Genomic DNA, 23,750 nt, shown 5'->3' on the forward strand with positions numbered 1-23,750 from the left:
ACAAACTTAATTACAAACGTAATTGTGGTGAATCACATTCTTACAAAGACTACTACTTAAATTTTGGGAAGGAAAAGGACGTCGTTTGTTTCGTATTTGTTGTTTATAATTACGGAAGTTTAGCACTCTTGCAAGACTTTGCATGACAATTATATAAAAGCTTGTTCAAAAGGAATGGTTGCACAGTTAAAATATATTAGAAATTACGTAGAAAATAATGTCGTCGTATAAATGTGTATTATTGTTCCATATTTTGTTTTGTCAAAATGTACGGAATCATTAGGAAACCGGAAATATGTCTATAAGGACACCTTTACATTACAAAAGTTGCACAGCCTTTAATGTTGTTATAAGTTGTATTTAAAACATAAAATGTTTTATTTTTATATAAAAGTGGTAGAAATTTAAATTGTGTATATTCATGATAAATGTATCAGCCATCGAATGATTAATTTCACTTTGTTAATTACATCAAGTAGGACCATTGCACTTTTAAACTTTTGCAACGTTTTCAAAATTATTATTAGTGGTTAGTTATTATTGCAAATTTTGCTACTTAAACAAATTGGCGGGACTACTTTATGCGACTCATGAAAAGAATTGTATCTATTTTGGGTACATTTTTTCTAATAAAAAAGAAACATAAACAAATACACTATGTACTCACCTGTGGAGGCAATGAGTTTATAGCCGTCTTCCTCAATACTTCCCACTTATTCATTTTTAAAATTAATAAGTCTTACAGTTGAACGTAACGACTTTCACGCCTTATACAATTTACAGCACTTTCAAGAAATCTTTAAACTCAAAAGACACACAGAAAACCATTTTGTAACAAATTATACAGTTCATTACGTTTAACGCACTAAAATTCTTAAATCAGAAAGTTCAAAACAATTTTTAGATCATCGTCACCTCATTGTACAAAAAAACTCTGTTTTGGTCTTTGCACAGAACATAAAATCCCATTTATAAAACACCGCCATTTAATTGTATTGACAGATCGACTTTATCGCATGTTTGTACCAAACTCATCAATTGCCTTTGCAAGACATACAGTTATTGAACACGATGTTTGATGAATAGACTGTGAGAACAAATCAAACCTTGTGATCATTAGTCTCTGGCTTACATTATTTCTCTTGCCGCTAGTATTGTATTGAACCTTTTTACAGTTTTATATTTCTTCAAAGAATAAGAACACCACTAGTACTATAATATATTTGAAACATGTACACATTTTATTATTCAGACGGATTATCACAGAGTTGTCAAAAACGTAAAATTGTAATTAAAACGTAAATGTAAATTACTCTGTGGTTAATAATGTTAAACATGGCTCCCTGTAATTGGTATTAAAAGGTACGTTTATATATATTTTAAGATAAGGCTGTATCCAATATCACTAATGGTACAGAATATCTGACACATGCACACATTTGCTTATTCAGACGGATTAACAAACAGCCGTCAAAACCGTAAAATGTATACATACAATAACTATGAAGTTAATGATGTAGATAAAAGCTCCATGTAATAAATAATTAAATGAAATATACTTAAAAAAGAAAGAATGTATGAAATATATTGTATCAGCACTGGTTCAAAATTTCTGGAAGATGCTCACGATTTCTTATTCAATATCACAGAGTCGTCAAAAACGAAAAATGGTGGTTTTGGCTGATTATTGACATATTTTTATACTTGTTATTATTGATTTAAAGGTCGCTATTCTAGTCAATAGACGGTTTCCTACAGTACCTGAACTGATCCGTGCAAACAAATTACAATCGGTCATCGATCACCGAGCAGTTTCCGGTCAGTCATCGATCCGTCATACCGATCCATTTAACTGGTGATCGCATCACGTGACCACATAGCGGTCAATCTATTTGACTTTTTGTTGTTTTCTTTATTAATTTTACACATATTTACATAATTTAATAGATATAAACATTAATGTATACTTTTATTTTACATTTCTTTAATTTAAAACAGATCTTACGTCATTTTACATAATAAAACTGCGATCAGATTGGTCACCGGTCATCGGTCATCGATCCGTCAAATCGTTGCGCGGATCGGTTCAAGGACTGTATAACCGTGTTGACTTCCCAGGATCGTCAGTCACGATCCGCACAGCTGGGTTGGCTCGGTACATGCCGGGACAGCTAGTTTAGTGACGTCAGAACAAACGGTGATTTTGGCTTGGACTTGAAACGGAAAACTATTCCGTTTAAAATATTGTTGTCAAAATCATTTCTTTAGGTGAGTTAATGTAAGCGTAGGTACAACAATAAGGGTCTGATTGTAATATGTACATGTATTTTGTAACATTATTTCGTCTCTCATATTAAATTATCGTAACTTTACTGCTTGTAATCAGTGCCAAATATTCCGATTTTCTAATTTCCGTTACAGTAAAATATTGCAATTTAAACGTATACAGTAAAACCTGTCTTATCGACCACCTGTATTCTGTAATAACATGTCTGAAAATACAATGATTAAAATGTTTCTATGTAATGCATTTATTGTAATATTTACCAGTTTATAAAGACCACATGTCTTAGGAGACCATGATTTTGCTAGAAAGTCACTTAAGATACGTTTGACTTGACATAAATTACTCTGAAGTTATCAGACATTTAATATGAATTTTTGCCCCGTGCAGGTCCGGGTGTCATAATAGGCCTGCAGCAGCGCTAAGCTTGTCGTAAAAGGCGACTAAATAGTGCTCAGAACTGGGTTGTGTGCCCCAGGTGGTGGAATGGGGTACCCCTGGTGTGTTACATGCTGGGTTGTCAGTCTATAATACGGAAAACCTGACCGCAACCCATAGTGGTGCACCGTGTTGGGATGCCACGTTCCTCGCACGTTAAAAAACCATACTGTGGTATTCTCCCGGAGTAGGAACCATAGGGCTCCACCACAGAATGCTAAATTGCCCGACCCTACCCACCTCTCCCTATTTCCAGTGGCAATCAAAATTTGTCGACCCCATTATCTTTGTGTCCCATCTCATATTTCATTTTATCATCATTTCATGTTCATTTTATCATCCACTTCATGTTCATCGCCTGATTATAGCTGAAATATTGCTGCTCGGGCGTTAAACCCAGAAAAACAAACAGACAAAGTATGAATTTTATTAATTTCTAAGACAAAATGGAATATTACTAATGTTAGAGAATATTTGAAGCATGTACACATCTTATACAGAGGAGTTAGTACAAAATTGCAATTAAAATGTAAATGTATATTACTCTGTGGGTATTAATTTTGAATGTGGCGTATACTTGGTCTAAACTATGATACATTTTAAGACAAGACTATATGAACTATCACTTATGGTACAGAATATCTGACATTTGTCCACATTATTCGTTCAGACGCGTAATCACAGAGTTGTCAAAAACGAAAAAAAAAATAATAGAAAAGACCTTGAAGCTAATAATGTCGAATATGTCTCCCTGTAATTTGTCTAGAAAGGTGACATATATTTTAAAGACAAGTTTGCATGGAATATCAGCGATGGTGAAGAATATCCGAAACATATACACATTATTTTTTTCCGACAGATCATCACAGAGTGATCAAACATCAACAATGCAATTAAAATGTTATGTAAAGCATTTTAGAGTAAATGGTACTCTGAAATTATCCACTTGAGATGAATTTTATATTTAGCTTAGATAAAGAGTGTGTGAAATATCACTTATGGTACATTGAGTCTGAAGCATTTATACATTTTCTAACAGGTTGTCATATGGTTGTCAAAAACGTAAAAAATGGCTATAAAATGTACACATTTTTCACAGTAATTGATCCAGATTTGTTTACATTGATTGATCCAGAAACTCGGATTGAGGTGATGGCTGAGTGGCATCAGGAGGAAGTGAATTATTGTATTTTCTAGATGATTAACTTAACGAGTTTAAAGGGGACCTCCGTGGAAATGCTATCGTTTAAAAATGGGCTATTTACAATTATTATTTATGATACTTTTAGTGGTTTATGTCATACAATCTTTTAACCACTGCATGATTCTTATTACGACTGGCAGTTTTAGGGACATGTTTGTCGTCATAATGATAACAAAAGAATTTTGCAAAGGTTAAGCGCCTTAAATGGTTTTGGAAAATGATTTAAATTTAATGAAATGAAATCTTCACGCTACTTTTTCACTTTTCTTGCATGTATGGAGAAAATAGAATTTGTGCAGAAGTATGGGAAAGACGACTTAATCTTTATTCAATGTTTTGACAGGTAAGGTATTAATGAGAGCTATTAACAAGGTCACAACTATTCATTGGACATTTCCCCAGATAAATAAATCAGATATTGTATCAAGAATCTTCGATATTCAATTCATTATTGTCAGGTAGTCATTAAATTTATACCAGACCATCTGGCGGCCAGATGTTTATAAAAGAAGGAATTTTTTTGCGACCAAGGGCTGTTTTACAAAATATCATAAAGCATATTTTTCATATAAATGTTAATAAAAAGTCTGATGTTAGAAAGTTGGCATTGTTTTGTTTATTATAGTGAATACTGCTTACCAGGACCTCAACATCTAAAGTTTATTATTGATATGAAGACTGATCTAAGCTTTTATAAACGCTAGATGCTTATTTTCCAGCATTTGTATTTCCTGTTTAACCAGTCAAATGTAACTTGCTGAGTTGCAGCATTTTAATTTAAGTTTAATAGTACCTTCAGCGACAAAAAACACAAAAATAACAAGTTCTACCAAAGGTTGCATCATAACATTTGAGAAATTATCCTAAGACCAATTAGTAAAATATGGTTAATGTAATTAATAAAGAAATTTACACCACAAGGAGTCTATCCTCGTGACTTTCCCTAAACAACGAATACAGCGAAATTCGGCGAAATTAGCACTACACTGCGTTGTAAATTTGACATTTCATTTTATAACGTCGTTGGAATTTTTAAGACTCTTATAAACGACTCGATATCTATTAAGTTAACTCGTAGGTAGCTGTCTTTATACTTTTTCAAAATCAAAAGAGTTAGGATCTGTATGATTCGATTTATTTATCGAAATCAACCATTTAAAAAAGCGCAATTTCACAAACATGATTTATTTCCCAATTTAAAAGCAAAGTTTGGGAATGTCACAATCAATAATTGTCGAATGTTTTCATGATAAACTGAGGGTTGAGTACTGATCAAACGAAATTTGGATTAAACATGAGGATCATATGATTAACAACATATAATTATCATGTAAAACAAGATATGATTATCATACATTTGATTTTCAATAATTATCATTTGATGTGTAATACATGATTGTCACAGGTTGCACATCTTCAATGTGTAATACATGATTGTCACAGTTTGCACATCTTTAATGTGTAATACATGATTGTCACAGGTTGCACATCTTTAATGTGTACATTCATGTCATATCAGAAACAATTGTTTATACAGTTACATGGATTAACAGATTTTTGTCAGATCCATTCAACTGTAAACATTAAGTTTTTTTTGTGGAATCAGTTTCTGAAGTCAATAAATCTGTCCTTGAAAACTGGAATGAGTAATGAAATCGACCCACAACAAAAAAACAAAACACCGATATTAACAGACATGAAAAATCAAAGAAATGTTAAAACGTTTATCAAATTATACTATATTGATCAATACAAATTTAATGATCTTGTTTCTCTTCAGAAGAAAAAGTGATAGAAAAAGCACATTGATGTCAATTACCATTAGAACACATCGCTGTTACTTGTCAATTACGTTAAAATAGTAGACCTTAGAGACTCTGTTGTCTCAAACTAAAGTGATGTTCCGTCTGTTATCACATAACAAACCATTTATGTCCCTTTCACAACAAATTAAATGTAGCCGTGGTCAATTTTCATCGATAAAGTGATAGATACAAGTCATTGAGAGAAATTGTGTAGTAAAGAGTATGACCAAAATGTCTTATACCCCAGATTTGCTCATTTACACTTGTTTCTTTCTTTTTGCTATTATATGTTCTTTATTGAGTGTGTCTGTTTCCTCTGTCTGGTCGTTGAACCTGGATTGCATACTTTTGATTCCCGGTAGAATCTTGGTTCCATTGATTACTCTTAAATAATAAAAATTAAATAAACGGCCAATTACGTCACTAATTTGGTCAATTGTTTTATTAACAAAATCAATCTTGTAGCCTTTTTTTTAATGACGATTTTTATCATTAAGCAGCTTTCAAAATGATGACTTTAATCTATCTTTGTACCAGTGCATTCTACGAAAATCGTTCAACTTCATCTATTAAATCGTCCTTAAGGTTGCATTTTTTTTTAAAAAGCGTATGAGTAAGTACAAGAAAATTCTACTGGAGCGTTTTTTCAATAAAAGGGTAAAATTAGATTTTATATCTCAAATTCAGATTTACCAAATTTGTATATTATCAAATGCATGTATATGACATACTTCCCAATTACACCATTTATCATTCCCATTCCGCATATCCATTGTCCCCATTCCCAATAGAAAAATTCCTGTCCCTCAATATAATTCTTTATCAAATATCTACATTCTTGGATTGAATTATATATTTTAAGAATTACTCATCATTGAAACTGTTATTTTATATTAAATTTAATACATTCTTTCTATCAATAATACTATACAATAATTTCCGATCCATCCATTCAAAATCATCATCCCCATACACTCTCCATGGCCCCATTCCCATCCTCTCATATAATATCTACATCCTCCCATACAATTTCCCATCCTCTCATTCCCCATATGGTCTCAGTATCGTATTAAGTTTCCCATATCCTACTATAGTAAAGTGCATATTTTTAGGATTAAAAAAAAATATATGTAAATTGATTCAATAAAACTTTCACTTATGTAGCAATTCTAAGGACATGTGAAAAAATAATTTCCCGCAAAGAAAATAGGGTGAGTCCACGAAGATCGAACAGAAAAGTAGTCTTGAACTATAAATAGCCATTTTCCCTACTTTCACTTTCGTTTTGCACTCACCAAACCAACATTTTCAGTGGAACATTTTTATGTTATTATATTAGATTTTCTTTTAAAAAAGATCTTTATCTTACAGTGTGATGTTTGCTCTATTTTATAAGTCATTGTTCGTATCTTTTGACAAAACATTAGTTTGTAAAGAGGCAAAACGAAAATGGACTATATTTTAATAGCATCCATGTTTTGACGTACATCCGTTCAGGGATATGCAATACGATACTGGTACCATATACCATAGTGTTGGAATTTTTCCCCATACTGTATATCGTTTAATTCCTCCAGTTTACGACAAAATTGACCTCTATAATTTTCAGCTGAAGTAAATAACACAGCAGTACATATTATTACTAGATGAGGTAATTAACAACAAAGACTTTTGCTTATTTAAGATTAAACCAATATTAGTTTTCTTTCTTAAAATGTTTCAATTACATTATTGAATAAACTTCATCATGCGAATGATCACTTTATTTGTAAGATTGTATTAATTGCCTTGCAAGTCAGTATACCACTCGGGGTTTTATGGGTAATTTGTTCATATTGAATTAGTGCCATCAAGGGATCCAATTTATATCAGTCATATTTATATAATGAATAGTATCTTTGGCTTATAATAGAAACATTGATAAAAACGGATACGAAAAACTCCGGATTAATTGGATTATAAAGAATTACCCTTGTGGTCAGTTCGGAATATTCAATTAGCAAAGTCATAAAAAATCTGATTCTCTCACAAAACAAGTTGATCTCTAGGGATAATTGCTTTGTACTTCGGAAATCCAATCTAGGTTCTGTAATTTCTGGTATTGTCGTTTTATAAAAAATCATAAACTATATGCATTTTTATGGTATGTTCAGGAAACAAAATGCTAGAATATGTAAACACTATAATTTTAATTTAAACTCCGTATTTAAAGTGATCTTTGTATTAAGCAAATGGTAGCTTCAAATAAGTCTGATCATGCAAATATCGGTGAACGTCGTAAGCAGCAAAATGATTTGTTATCTTTTTATACTCTACTTGTGGTATTAAGGTAGCGGTCTTTTTTTATTGTTTTTGTTTTTTTTTTTTCTAAATCATGAATCATTTTAACAATTAGCGGTGTCGTCATTTTATATGGACTGATATTTGAATGTCGAACTTATTTATCGTGAATCAGTTCTATAATGTCAGTTCAAGACAGTTTCAACATCACCTATTGTAATATGACTGGAAGGAATATGGTGAAAATGTCAGACAATAAATCTAAGCTAAAACCCAGTGAAGGTCGAAGAAACCCTCACACCACAAGATAGGCGGCTGAAGCTGGCCCTAAAACAATATTATTCACTGGTACAACTAAAAAGTTGCCCATATAGTGTCCAACAACATAACAGCAAACAAAAAGTGAAAACGAAACAAGACATACAAAGGCAAAAAAAAAATCATGCAAAATGTGACTAATAGTTGTAAAGCCTGCATACTTTTATTTTTGATATTTTGTTTAAAATGTTTTGGTAAACAAAAAAAAAACATTCGGTTTTTCATATAACCCTTGTTTTTAGGAGATATAATTTATATAGGATGTACTGGATAATTAAATATTAAGTTAGACACTCGTGTTAATGGCACTAAAATGACACCATTGGATTTTGTATGTGGATGAACTTCAAAGAGCAGGCAAATTGGAATGAATAATAATATAATTCATCCTATAGACTTATAAAAAAATTGAATAACGAAAATAAAAATATGTAGCCTTTTTTTTTAAAGGTGTATCACATTTTACAGAATTTGCATGATTCGTAATAAGACTGCTACTTAAATTCAAATACGTTCAAATAAATGTTGTGACGTGGTTATATTTTTTTGTTTCAGAATTCTCAATATACTGTACAAGTAAACCTGCCTTATCGAAATAAAATAAATCATATGTTGAATCTTGACTGTGAAATGGCAATAAATATAGATGTGTGAACCTCGCTCGCACGCTTATATGGCTGACGAGTCAGCTGCAGCAGTAAAAAGGAAATACAGAATAACTTACCTGAATTTTGAGAGAGAAAAAAATGACAAGTTTACAAACTTCTACTATCCACGACACAACCGCAATTATAAAAATTATATAACAAAATTATGAACCTGCGGTTTTAAGCGTTTAAGAGGAACAAAGGAACAACGCAAGTATGTTTTATAAATGTTGGTGCATGCAAAGAGCTATCTATCAGTTGAGCCCAAAATAATCCAAGCCGTCAACAAAATGTGATTAATTACTAGAACCATCAAGCATTACCATTTTCAATCCTAGATATGAAAGGATAAAAGAAGACAAATTACATTTTAAATATTGCAATCACATGTCAGTAATTCGTCCAGGAAAGCCACATAAACATGCCATTAGCTACGGAAACAAATCACTCTCAAAGTTACAGTATGAAAATATTGTAAACTTTTAAAAGTCTATTTGATGACTTTTCAATAAATATGAAGGATGAAGGCTGGGATACACAGAATATATCTTCAACAAAGGCAACATAAAGATGTGAATATATTGGCAATAACTCAGAATCCGTACTCGTATGTAAGAAATGTTCAAACCGAAAAAAATATTGAAAGTAAAAAAGGTTGCTAATTTTCGGGATTCTGTCTCGTTAATATGTTTGCAGGTATCAACTTTAGCACTTTAAAAGAAATATCATGTTGTTAAAAATAAATTTTGTGGTACTATTTTTCGCGCTTTTCTGTTCACCACTAAAGTTACGAGAAATTAGTACACCGCGAAATATAATACACTTACAGAATTAGTTAAGTGGAAAGTTTATGTTTAAGTATAAATAGTACCTTCATTATCAATTTTCATGCACTTAAGTCAGAACAAAGAAACCAAAATAAAGACTGAGACATAAACTATCCTAGAAATAGTAAATATGAACAATTTCTATCTAAATTCTTAATTTCAAGCAATAAATTGAAGTCGCGAAATCAGGAATAAATCTCCATATTTCATTTCCTTTAACGTCACCGTTTAAAGAAGATAAAGCACTTTTCAACTTTTTTCCATCTAAAGTAAGTAATTTATACCCGTCTTAATGGAAACTAACTTGACTGGTTGTCTTGGTAACGATATGCCGATTTTATGTGCTCAAATAGGATTACTGAGGAAAAGGGAGTGAAATGTGAAATTTTGCAACTATAAATCAAAAAGCAACTAAGTTGTCAACGAAGCGATCTGTTTTCTATTTCATTAATGACTTTTCAGTTATTTATTCATCTGAGTAAATCTATGGATAAACATCATATGATGGGGTAAATAAGGAAATTACAGTTGCCACGGTCTGTGTCAATATACTTGGTGTGATGTTCCTAGTTTAGAGTTACCCTTGGAAAGGAACCAAGACCTTAAGATGTGGTCATTTAGTAAACCTGCCTTTTAGCAAGAATTGAGATGAATCTTTACGAATGAAATTATGAGCGTAATAAGACATGTTTATTTCACAAATAGACATTGATGTACATATGCCACATATAGAAATAAATCCAGATTTTCAGTCCACAGATTTGCATTTGTAATTTGATATTGAGGATAGACATTAATGATTTAATTATTGAATGCAAATACATCTAAGTTCTTTCTCATTGATTTGATTATTTGATTTTGGGTTTATGTATATGTAATACTAAAATTTGGATTGGAAATTGTGAAAGAACTTTTACGCTCAAATTTTAAAATATGATGTAAACCTGTGTTAAGCAATTTCAATAATTGTGCATGAAATTAATGTAGAATTCTCTTCATACACTATATTAATTTTAAGAAATCTTAACAGCTATAAATTATAAACTATAACCCTCCAAAATGTTTAATTTAACTCCCCTGCTTCTTTTCAATTTAAGCTATGGGTACAGATCGAAGTAAAAATCAGGCAATTTGAAATAAATTGAAAAGTATTTCTGGAAATGCATCTTGATGCTTCGTAACTTTGTTTTCAGATCAAGGTGTAAATTAATTCAAAACATTTAATAATGTATTGAAATACCTAACAGACTTTCCCTGCAATTTCCCAGTAAGATGTTGTAGTCTTTTTGGAACCCATGCAGGTCCGGGTTTCAAAAGAGTAGGCATGCAGCATCGCTAAGTTTGTTGTAAAAGGCTACTTAATAGTGCTCAGAACCCTAGCCGGGGGCTAGGGCGCTCTGCCCACTGAGCAACTGGGTTGCATGCCCCAGGTGGTATAATGGGATATCCTTAGCGTGTTACATGCTGGGGTTGTCAGGCTATAATACAGAAAACCTTACTGCAACCCATAGTAGTGCACCGTGTTGGGAAAGATGCCACGTTCCTCGCACGTTAAAAAACCCTACTGTGGTATTCTCCTGGAGTAGGAACCATAGGGCTCCACCACAGAATGCTAAATTGCTCGACCCTACTCACCTCTCCCTATTGCCAGTGGCAATCAAAATTTCTCGACCCCGTTGTCCTTGTATCCCATCCCATTTTTCATTTCATCATCATCATGTTATCATCCACTTCATGTTCATCGCCTGAATGTAGCTGAAATATTGCTGCTCGGGCATTAAATCCCAACAACATCTTTTTCGTCATCATCTATGGTCAGTTGTTTCAAGTTTTGTTAAATGAATGCAAATAATGATATAATATAATACAATATGTTCTGAAATAAAAGGAATGTTCTCCAATTTGACTGATTCTCAAATGGACGACTACCATTTTGTTTGTTCCAGTGGACCATCAAACTCATATATCATCGAAGCTGCTAAACGAGGTTGAATTTTCCGAGCCATTGACTAACTAGCTTTTGACGTGCTTGGAATCCAAATTTAATGTTTCATGGCGCTGCAAGCAATCTCAATGGAAACTGACCAGGCTTTTAAATTCGTAAGTAATCATCAGGAAGAAAGTATAAGGTTGGTTCATCTCATAACATATCAATTTGGTTCAGAAAAAAATAGAAAAATAAAGACGAATTTAATAATTCTTTTAAAAAAAATATTTGACTTAGAATAACATTTATCAAGATATATCACCATATCACTGTCTAGAGTTGTGGCCAACTTCAGCTTAACACTAGTTTCAATAAAAAAATATTCAATTGCTAATTATATTTGAATTTGTTTTTATCACCTGCTTACCTGCAGAAGGTATCATGAATGGTCGGACATGGATGTAATAATCTGGTGCAATACTGCAACCATTTTAGGTTGTAGAAACGTTTTGTTAATAGAGAATAATCATGATATGATTAAACACTGATTTATTCCCGACTTCCGGACCAACATTTTGTCAACATTTATCTCCCTTTGGAGCAGGTGTCTATTCGGAACACGTAAGGTTCCCATCCGACATCGACGATACTTTAGAAAATCTCGAAAGTCAAAAGGGATTTCTCGTTCTACTGACCCTGCCATAAATTTTCTTTACCAGGGATACACATGAAAATCGTCCTTATGTAACCTACCAACAAAATGAAACACCCTGTAAATTTTAGAAACACAATTGTGTTTGTCTGCTGGGGATTCCATTATCATTCGAGTTACCTCTTTTTTCTGCACCCGGATCTGAACATCGATTAGAGAGACTTCGAAATCACACCTGCTCTTACGGGATGTAACTCTGCAAAAACAGGATAAAATATGACTGCATCCCGAGCCCCGCACGTAGGGAATTAAAACATTTTAATGACATATTAAATTTGGTCGTTTTAAACAGATTACAGTAGTGAGTGGTTTAATGTGTTTACGCACTCGAGATGGTAAAATCAAAATTTTCAACATGCAAGCGTTAATGAGCATGATAAAATCTTTTAACCATAGAGTGGAGAAATAATTTAAATGAAGAATGGGCTCCGGGAGACTTGGTTACTCCCATGAAATCTGTAGAAAAATCTGAAATGTAAAATGTCCGGAAAACTCTATCAGAAATTTAATAACCGCCCAGTGGTTAAAGTCAAGTGCATTTTTAATCATCGGCTTTGGAAAGGTAGAAAGCAGGTAATGTGGTAACTGTTCGGCTTGATTGATAAATACTAAGAAAAGCAAAGTTACATATCCCCGTTACCCAAACGACAAAGAAAGAATTGAATGAATTTATTACTTAGTTTTGTTTTTGATTTTTGTTTTTTCTTCATTCAGTAAAATTGACAATGAAAATATGTTTCATAACATATGACCATTTGAAATTGGCAACATTGATTTCATTTTCAATGTTTTTTCATAGTGCTCTAACCCCCTTTTCCATTATGGTCAATTGTTTTAGGATTATTGCAGTCAATTGTTTTAGGATTATTGCAATACTTACAGGTAGCATTAATTACCTCCGGGCAAAGTTGGTAAAATCAGTTGTCAAAATTGTACAGAAGATCATGTGCACAATAAAAACATGTATATATATGAGATTCGAAACGTATTGTGGAAAATTATAATAATTATTAAAAATACATTGAAAATAAGGATATCTATTTTTTATAGTTACAATGTTTCTCATATTCTCTTCCATGCGTTTTCTGTTTTTCTTCTGATATTTCATTTTGTTTAGAGTAATCAAGGGAACCAAGGTTATAGCGTTAATCAAAAGAACGTAATCCAGGGACAACGACCAGACATGGAAAACAGACATACTCAACGAAGAACATAAAGTAACTAAAATCATACATACAAAGTAACAAAAGCAAATGAGCAACTCGGACTCCATTAAAAACTGGTAGCATGGACCAGGTGCAGGGTTATTCTTTTCGGATTTTTAAATTGCTTGCTATTAGAAACAACAGTCCACATAAAAGTGTGTCATCCCACATACACAAGTTACTCTGGGAAGCAATGACCACACATTTCAAAATATTTTGTATCGGATCAACTCCCGTTACTACAAATACGAAATCAGTTTTCATGGTCAGATACAGCGTTACGATCCAGGAGTTCATGATGACGACCATAAAACTTCTGTAGTGATGACTTCAATCTTGTGGCAATATAACCCTGTTTCAGAAGCCTAATTGTAAGATGTCTAGCGCGATACAAAAAGTCTGCGTAGTTTCGGTATGCTCTGGCATAATGTATGATTTGCGATATGAAAACTCAATACGCGCAGTTGCTGAAGGAATGTTGCCACAGATGAAAGGAAAATAGACAAATCTGAATGAAAGGACATCACGTTTGGCATAAAGTTTGGTCAATAGTTCCCCTTAACCATCGATCTGTACGTGTAGGTCAAGATACGAGGCTGACTTCACAGTGTTTGTAGTATCCTTTATTTCGAGTTCTTTGAGACAGATGCAATGTATCAAATCCCCGAAATTAGGATTGATTAACGGTAACACGTCATCTATGTAGCGGAAACTGCTGAGATTAATATATCTTGCTCAACTGGACAAATATGTTTTCGATAAAAAATTCCAGTTTTGAAAACATCTTTTCTGTATATTTGGGAGATGACATGGACTTATTTTTGTACAAAGTATGAAGAATTTCTACCAAGAATTATATATTTGTATCCAGGTGTACCATATTTTTTTGAGAAACAACAATGCATAATGTTTTTTAGTCCGGATTTTAACTGAGTATGGGGATTAGAAGTATACAGTGTTGAAAAATCATAGGTTTCAATGCTACTCTATTCTGATAATAATCTTGAATTGAAGGTCTCCAAAAGATCTTTCCATTTTTTCAGGTCCCACATTTAAATTTATACCACTACGGGAGTAACAAGTGTTGTGGTAAGACTGAAAACCCTCTTTGACAGCTGTGAGTATAGAAATTAAAAGTTTTGAAAGAGGTTTGGTGGTACATTTGTCAGATCCAGCTATGTAACGTTGTTTGCATCGATTTTTGTGGAGTTTAGGAATCCGGTACATAGACGGTAAACCACAATCATCGTCTTTGAGGATAGCACAGATATATGGTTATCCTCAATTTCTTCTTTGGAGAGTGTAGTGGCAGTATTTGTCTTATCACTGCTATTATTGTCTACGTCTACCTCCGATAATAAACATTGGATTCAATACGTTTTGCAGACAAAAACACTGTTGTGTTGGGCTTTGTCTGCTGGTACGACAACATATTTGTCATGTATGTCTTTGCTACATAATTCATTGATCTACTTGAAACTTTCAAAATTAAAGACCTTATGGCCTTTAGCCACTCTGACAGAGAATCAATGTCACCTTGTTCTCGTTTTATCCATTTTCTTGCGTAGTTATCCGAAGCATCCATCAAAACTTTAAAATTATAATTCGAATTTATCGAGCGTGGTTCACGGTATTTGGGACCTTTAGAAAGGACGTCATGTAGAGATTCTTTTTCAGTGATGTTTAAATCGCCCGTAACGACGTGCCCGGAAGGACGATATTTGAATGGCGAGTTTTTGCAAGAACAGTGAGGTGCTTTAGCCTTGAAGTCCTCAATCTCTAGGTTCTGCAATAGCTTTTTATAATTGAAAATTTTGAATGCAATAGGTGAAGTAGAGGACTATGAAATAATCGGTATTGATTTGTCCTTGAACTATTACGGAATTTTGAAGGTTACGTTTTTGTGATGGAGAATGTAAACAAAATTAATTTCATCTATACCTTTGTTGACAAACGGTAGTGGAAGAAATAATCGGTTTTCTTCATCTTGGCCTTTTACACAAACTGGTTTAATGAGTCTGTTGAAACCAATATCCATAATGATGGCAACAAATCTGTATAATGATGAGGTAGGTTCAGAAACAGGAGTGTCAAGACTTGTTAATTTAAAGGGATATAGTTGAGAGGTAAAGAATAGAGTTTAGATCGAATGTGATTAAGCCCGAGAGGTTTTTACATAAAAGGCTGTTGAGTTGCCATCTGTTGAGGCATCATGCATCTAAGGTGACGTATAGTGGCGATGGCAATGACTCCTTTTACGTTTTTTTTCGAATATTTGATTTGTCAATTAAAGACATCACATTTATGCTTTTGTTATATTAGTTTGAAAGGTTTAAAAAGACATTTTGGTATTTAAAAGTTATGTCCTATTTATTATGGCTATTGACTAAAAACTGCAAAAAAAGGTGATCTTACGCATTTCAAGAGCAATAACCTCCTTCAATTGCAAGTTTGTTTTTAATCTGTTAATGTTTTTTTCCAAGATATTGGCTAAAACCCGTAAAAACGTCTTTTCTTTTTGCTTTTCAAGGGCAATAACTCTAAAAATAGTATGTCCTCATCTTCGACTCGAAAGAGACGTTATTAGGTTAAGTTACAGGGATTATTTCCCCAATTTACTATCTTACCCACCTCTCCCTTTTTCCAGTGGCAATCAAAATGTGTCGACCCCATTGTCCTTGTGTCCCATTCCTTTTTCATTTCATCATTATTTCATGTTCATATTATCATCAATTTCATGTTCATCGTCTGAATATATCTGAAATATTGCTGCTCGGACGTTAAACTCCAACAAACAAACAAACAAACAGTGTTTCTATCGGTTATAGCTTTCAATATTTAAAAAAACAAAAAAAAATCGATTAAAGAGGTCCCTTTACTTAGTCCGTTCATGCTCACCGCAAGGCAAATTTAGCAGCACAAAAATAAGTTTGATAATTTGTTAAGAGCATTTTAGGTTAAAATTCCTATAAAATTTCAAAGCATTGGCAATTAAGACTTCACTGTACTTCTTAAATTTTCACTGAAAAGCTAGTTCCCTCTAGAACTTATCAAGTAAATAATGCTTTATTTAGAATTTCCAAAACCTATTGAAAAAAGGGTAATAAATATTTTTAAAGCACATTCCTTCAATCTATTCTTAGCAACAATCTGTATTATACAATACATGACTTAAAAAAATGTCAATAATCTTATGCAATGCAATCTACGTATAATTCACATGTCTTATGTGACCCAGAATTTCCTCTTTCTCTCGAAATCACTTAAGAAATGTTTGACATATCTTTAACATCAATGTATATTTCCTTACGACTAAATACATAAGTTATTTGTTACAATAACAAGCTGTAAGTATTGACAATGCAGTTCTTTTATAATGCAAGAAGGATAACTTAACAGATATATATCAACAAATGCCAAAGATAAATTTGGGTTATCCTTCTTCATATAAACGATCTGGTAAAATTTACATGGATTTCACAAATTGAATTATTCAGTTTGCAAATTCATTGAACCTTTGAAAACATTGAGAGAATACCCAAAGCATCTGGAAATGTATTGTTATATTATTTTATGTTTTTCAGTACGTGTTTTGGCTAGTCTAAGGGGTGGTTTATATGAGGACTGTATTTGTTGATAGTCTAATTCTTTTTCTGATAGAAGAAATTGCTATTTTGGATCTTTTGTAAAATCAAATGTTTCATTTGGCAATGATTGATATAACCGCATAGATTGTATCCTGAAAAAGTATGAACACATAGATACAACTTTTGTATAAATATTCGAAAAAGGATGAGAACCAGACCAGAATCAATGTGTACTTTTATTTCTTATTCAACAATTCAATTGATGGTCCATAAGATCAATCCCAACCTTCTTTTTTGTGGTATTGTACTTAAGTAGTATAATTTCATAAAGACCCGTATGCAGTTTTCTTTAGACATCGATGCTGACATAGACAGCAGCATGATACCATAATACAACTGAAAATTTATACGGCGGTTGTATACATATATTCTACATTCTCAATGATAAATCGATGATATATCCACCACGAGCACGTTTGTATTCGTTAGCTTCTCAGTTATGTGAATGCTTCATTTAATTTCCTTAATTACAAATTACAACCATTTCATAGGCCTTTGTTGTGTTACTATATGCATTATAGTATGAATGGGTATAAATTTGCTTCATTTGTGTCTTTCAACGTCGATTCTGTCAAATTGCGAATTTTTTATAGCTATGTTAGATTAAAAAGATACTACTGTCATTACTCATTTTGACTTTCGTGTGCAGAACATAATCTTACACTGGAACTATCACGACCACATTTGAAGTGGGATATTTGGTTAACCATTAAGTAAACCTACCATGTCACCTTGAAATACCTTTACCAAGAAAGGAAAATAGTGACTCATTTCGTTTCTTCTTCGGTTTACGCAGTTTTTTTTGTGTGTATATATATTATTAATTTGATCCTCTATTCTACATAATGACACCTAGATGAACTGTCCCGTACTACCACACATCGTGTACTAAGTTACAGCCCTAGATTAATCCTACTAGGAGGAATGACCCGGCCAGCGAAAGCTATATTTTTTATATAGCCTAGCTGGCCGAGTGGTCTAGGGCGCTGGACTTAGTGCAGGCGGTGTTGCCATAGATGTCACAGCGGTACGAGTTCGAGTCCCGCGGAGGGAACGACCAAAAATTTGCATCGCAAATGTGACAGTTCTAACATCGTTGGGAATTTATCAGACCCTTCTATAAGTTTACGATATCTTCCCTGTATCATTTTGATCCGAAGGAGCAGTGTAGCGAATAGAGTCGTCACATTCGGAGACTATATATATATATATATATATATATATATATATATATATATATATATCTCCTATCATTAAATCTCACATATAACATATTTTGGAAAGGTATCGACTCAATTTGAAATATTAAGCTATTCCAGGTAAATAATTTGATCTGTCTGGGTGAATCAAAAGATAAAATATTATATTAAAAGCTCAGTTGGTATGAATCATGAAAAATAAGATGTAATTCATCCATTAATACATAGTGTAACATATTTCATTTTTTAGAGTTAGGTTTTTGCACTTTATTGAAAAATAATATCTAACATTTTACCGTGTAACTTCAAACCGTTAGGGAAAATGTTTTGATACTATCGTTATAAAGAATGGATTGATACAGGCAACAAATTGTTATAAAGAACGGATTGATACAGGCAAAAATCTTTATAAAGAATGGATTGATAAAGGCAAAAATCCTCATAAAGAATGGATTGATACAGGCAATACATCCTCTTAAACAATGGATTGATACAGGCAACAAATCCTCTTTAAAGTGCAATATGAAATCCGATGTATACTACTGGAAAAAAAGAACCACTTTTCGAGGTAAATAATTTAATGACGAAAAGCTTTTTCTTTCTGTATTTTATCATGCTCTGTCGATTCCAGTTCTCTAATCATCCAAATTAAAATTTTCATAACTGGGATTTAAAACAAAATTCGAAGCAAAGAAAGATGGACAAAGAGAAAGATAAGTTGTATAAAAAGATTGATACATTTTTCAGTATCGGATTTTGATTGTGAAATCCGACAAAAACATTTGATCATCATTTTGTGGATAGTTTACAGTGTAAAGTTTGAAATGAATTTCACACAATTATCAATTTTTGCTGATAAATGGACTACCCAATTACCTTGGCTATTTGTAAAATAAAAGTAAGCCAATATCTGCTAATTCAAAGTTTTATGCCAATTTAAATTTCTTTATTTATTGAATTTTAACGGAAAAGAAGTTTTTTCTGTTTGCATATCAGGTATTCTACACATGATTTGAAAAACAAATGTGTGATCAATGTTCATCGTATCATAGTTTTCCTTTCCTCCTTTGTCTATCCGGACGTTACATATTATAAAAACTCGGTGGGTGTTTCTAAAAAAACACAAAGGACGCTTACCTTACCGGTGCCCCTGCAGCTTGTCAAAACTCTAATGTTTAGCCGAGTCCGGGTTGCGGTTGTTCATATACTTTTGTTTCTTTGTAAGTCTTATTTATTTTGTTTTTCATGTTTGTTGTCTATTTTCCCTGGCCCGTCTTTATCCTTGAAGTATATTCTTTTGAATTTTGCTCGATCTGGATTCTTTTAATTACACTAATATATATAAACCAATAAATAAACTCAAAACCACTTTCCTGTTGAGAAGTTGATTAATAATAATTTGTAATATAAATACTTAGTCGAATTGGCTTTTATTACATTCCGTAGCAACCATAAACAAAAAAATGTTTCCGTTGTCAGTCAGTCTGGTACAATGTCTTAATCATGGAGTAAACGTTGTTGAGTCAACTTATTATCTGGAGTAACAAAAAGAGACAAATTAACACCGGTCGATTAAAAGCTCTTGTTAAAGATAAATTTGGTATTAGATTGATTTTCTTGTTTTCTCCTTTAGCACCTTAAGCGTATTAACATAATTACAAAATAATCAATCAATCAAGATTTGATACATCACATCTACCCCAAAGAACTCGAGATAAAGGATACTACAGACACTGTAAGGTCAACCTGATATTTTGACCTACTCTTAGAAATCGATGGTAAAGGAAAACTATTGACCAAACTTTACGACAAACATGATGATTTTTCATTCAGACTTCCACTTCCTTTCATCTGTGGCAACATCCCTTCAGCACCTGCGTATATTCATATCAGAACTCATACGTTATGCCAGAGCTTGCTGACACTACGCAGACTTTTTGTATCGCGCTAGAAATCTAACAAGTAGGTTTCTGGAACAGGGTTATTTCATCACTACAGAAATTTTATAGTCGTTATCATGAACTCGTGGATCGTCATGGTGTATCCATCTACACCATGAAAACTGATTTATTCAACGGGTCATTGTTTTCTTTTCTTCGTTTGTCTACCCCGGACTTGACTTTTTATGAGCAACTCGACGCGTTTCTAGAAAAGCAGAGGATACTTACCCTACCGGTGCATCTGGTCCATACTCCCAGCTTTTAGTGGAATTCGAGTTACTCATTTGGTTTTGTTACTTTGTATGTATGATGTTAGTTACTTCATGTTCTTTGTTAAGTTTGTCTTTTTTCCATGTCTGGTCTTTGTCCCTGGATTACATTCTTTTGATTACCGCTATAACCTTGGTTCCGTTGATTACTCTTCCGAGGAATATAACAAATAGTGTTTATTCAATGTCCCAAAAGAGGCCTGTGAACTTTATATTTCGGTTTCAATAGTTAATATTAAATTTTGGTTTAAAATTCATCCCCGAACTGTTCACGTCGAAATCAATCTTAAATTTTTGATTTTTATAAAAGTTGTCGTCTTACACAACAAAAAGGTGTTTTTTGTTTGATGGCAGAGAATGCAATCAATACTCAGATCTTCCTCTGTGAATTTATTCCAAAGCTTTCACAATTAGGTACACTGAGCATCGAGAATGCATGATTAAAATTAAGACCCTATAATTTGGTAGTCATTAACAGAATTGTAAAGGTAATTTGATGTTCTGATTGACTCTCCGTTGTGATTTAATTTTTTTTCTGACTTAATGAGCTGTATGGTTCGGGATTCGGAGTCATTTCGTTTGATCAAATTTTCGTCCATTTCATGCGATAGTGCTTGATATTTGTAATTGTGTTTTAATGTTTGAAACGTTTATTTGAAGAATATAGTAACACATTAAAATACTGTGGAAGAATCATTATTCATAGTTGTGTGTTTTTGCAAACCACATATTAAGATTCAGAAAAAATCGAAACACCTGGGTCTAGACTCAAATCAAATAATAAAGTTCACGAACAAACAAACTTAATTTCTACAAATAACGTTAGAATTTTATCAAAATAAATTGTCTAAAACTATCAATGAGGTACTGCAATAAGGAAATGAAAACATTTCAGAACAAAGTTTATCTTCTTTTTGTATTGATGAGCTTTTGTTCGTTAAGGTAGAAATTGGTGATTCAAGACTAATTATTTAACATAGAGTGCTAGTATTAGTTACATGTTCGGTTTTCAAATTAGAAATGATATAAGGGGCAACATTAACAACTGAGTATATTGCATTGAATATTTTATGAAATGGGGGTTAATACAATATGAAGTAAATATTCATGCAACAACCAGTCACGTAGTCAACAACATGCTACCACAATCTGTGCTTAGTACCATTCTTGCTTAAAAGCAAAAAGTGGTATAATTTAGAACTGGGGTAAAGTGTTTTACAAACGTTAATTCTTGACTGGTCTTTCTGAAAATTTTGCCTATAGTCTTTTTCAAATGTAATGAATATGAGTCTAAACGATATATCGGCAAACGAGACAAGAAGATGTAGTAACACTTTCAAGTCTCAGGACATTTGTTTTTAGGAACATAAATAACTTTAAGGCCAAAAATACTGAAAAATAATAACTGCATTTGTTACTTTAGAAAAACAGCTTAATTCCTTTTTATGACTACTTATCATATCGACTGTGAATGAAAAGGTTGAAGATGTATTTACGTCACATGTGTCAATCAACATCTGTTCAGATATTCTGCATTGATACTGGACATGCAAAACTGTAAATATCCTGACCAGTTCATGCAGTACTCATATAATGCTGTCTGATCTCTAAGGTTTTGATTGTAATTATCCCAGAACGGCTTTATCTTCCACACAAAATATTGAACATTTGCGCTTTTCTTCATGGTGATTAAAACGTTTTATTGATCAGCTTTTATCAATAATACAAAAATCACAAATTGACTTTTGATAGTCATGCATATTAGAAGGTTAAACAGATTATTATTCATCTGAATAGCAAAACTTTTTCTTTTGATTAAAAGAAGTCTAAACACTATTATGCGTGGATTAAAAGTTGAATCTAATTTGAATCTATCAATTTAAATTTCAAAAGTAGTATAGGTATTGCCTCTTAGTAATTATATAAGTAATACAGGTACGTGTGAATTGGCTTCTAAGGAACGAGCTGACAAACAATTAATTCCAAATTCAGGAGGTGGAGCTAGGGTTATGAACATAACTCTTGAAATTTTTGATATGTTTGTATCATATTAAATTCACAAAAGCATATGAAGCTTTTTTTGAAACATAATGAAATCTGTGAGGTTGATGTAAATGCTTGATACAAACGTTCCGAGGATTTGTAAGAGTTGTGTCCCTTATCCTAAGTCTACCTCCTTCAACAGATTCTTGTAAGAAGCTTTTGAATGCATCATTATCATTTACTCTTTACGTGATCTAATAACATCTATGCGATCGACACCTTTTATCGGTATTTATGTAATAACTTATTAAACAAGTCCAATACTTAAACTCGTTACTATGTGAGTTTAACACGCATTACTAGTATCATGCGATATTTTTTTTTCAAGATGTCAAAACATTGTTATCAACTTGACAAATGGTTGTTTAATGATTATGACATCATATTTGCTCTGGTAAACAAGGTCAAGGTGTATAACTTTTCTTCTAGTTATAAAGATATTTATGTCGAAACTCCATGAAGTATGAGCTTCTTGAAGTGGGTATCTCTTTTGTGTGGTTACTTTTCTTCTAGTTATAAAGATATTTATGTCGAAACTCCATCAAGTATCAGCGTCCTGAAGTGGGTATCTCTTTTGTTTAAATCTTCTGGTTTGCAACTACATGTGTGGCAGGTATAGTGGCACCGTTTCAGACCTCCCGTGCAGGTCCGGGTGTTAAAAGAATAGGCCTGCAGCAGCGCTAAGCTTGTCGTAAAAGGCGACTAAATAGTGCTCAGAAATCTAGCCGGGGGCTAGGCGCTCTGCCCACAGAGCAACTGGGATGTGTGCCCCAGGTGGTGGAATGGGGTACCCCAGGCGTGTTACAAGCTGGGGTTGTCAGGCTATAATACGGAAAACCTGACCGCAAACCATAGTGGTGCATCGTGTTGGGAAAGATGCCACGTTCCTCGCACGTTAAAGAACCCTGCTGTGGTATTCGATAGGAGTAGAAACCTTTGCGCTCCGCCACAGGAGGCTATATTGCCCGACCTTAACCATCCCCCCTTTTTCCAGTGGCAATCAAA

The 23,750-nt window shown here is 32.9% G+C and overlaps 1 protein-coding gene across 3 annotated transcripts in view; it reads right to left on the reverse strand.

Annotated features, from left to right (window-relative positions):
- Positions 1 to 23,750, reverse strand: part of LOC148596497 (voltage-gated inwardly rectifying potassium channel KCNH7-like) — a 125,780-nt gene that overhangs the window by 71,297 nt on the left and 30,733 nt on the right. The window contains exon 1 of one of the 3 annotated variants that reach the window (XM_088563799.1): positions 668 to 1,016. The exons of the other annotated variants lie outside the window; for them this stretch is intronic. Within the exon in view, the coding sequence (XP_088419925.1) occupies positions 668 to 721 (54 nt within the window). The 5' untranslated portion in view covers positions 722 to 1,016. Of the gene's footprint in view, positions 1 to 667; positions 1,017 to 23,750 lie in introns of those variants that run through there. 3 annotated transcript variants of the gene reach the window in all.

The sequence above is a fragment of the Perna viridis genome, chromosome 15 (genome assembly GCF_037379345.1).
Source record: "Perna viridis isolate PV_CMFRI_1.1 ecotype Kerala chromosome 15, ASM3737934v1, whole genome shotgun sequence".
Lineage (NCBI taxonomy): Eukaryota > Metazoa > Mollusca > Bivalvia > Mytilida > Mytilidae > Perna > Perna viridis.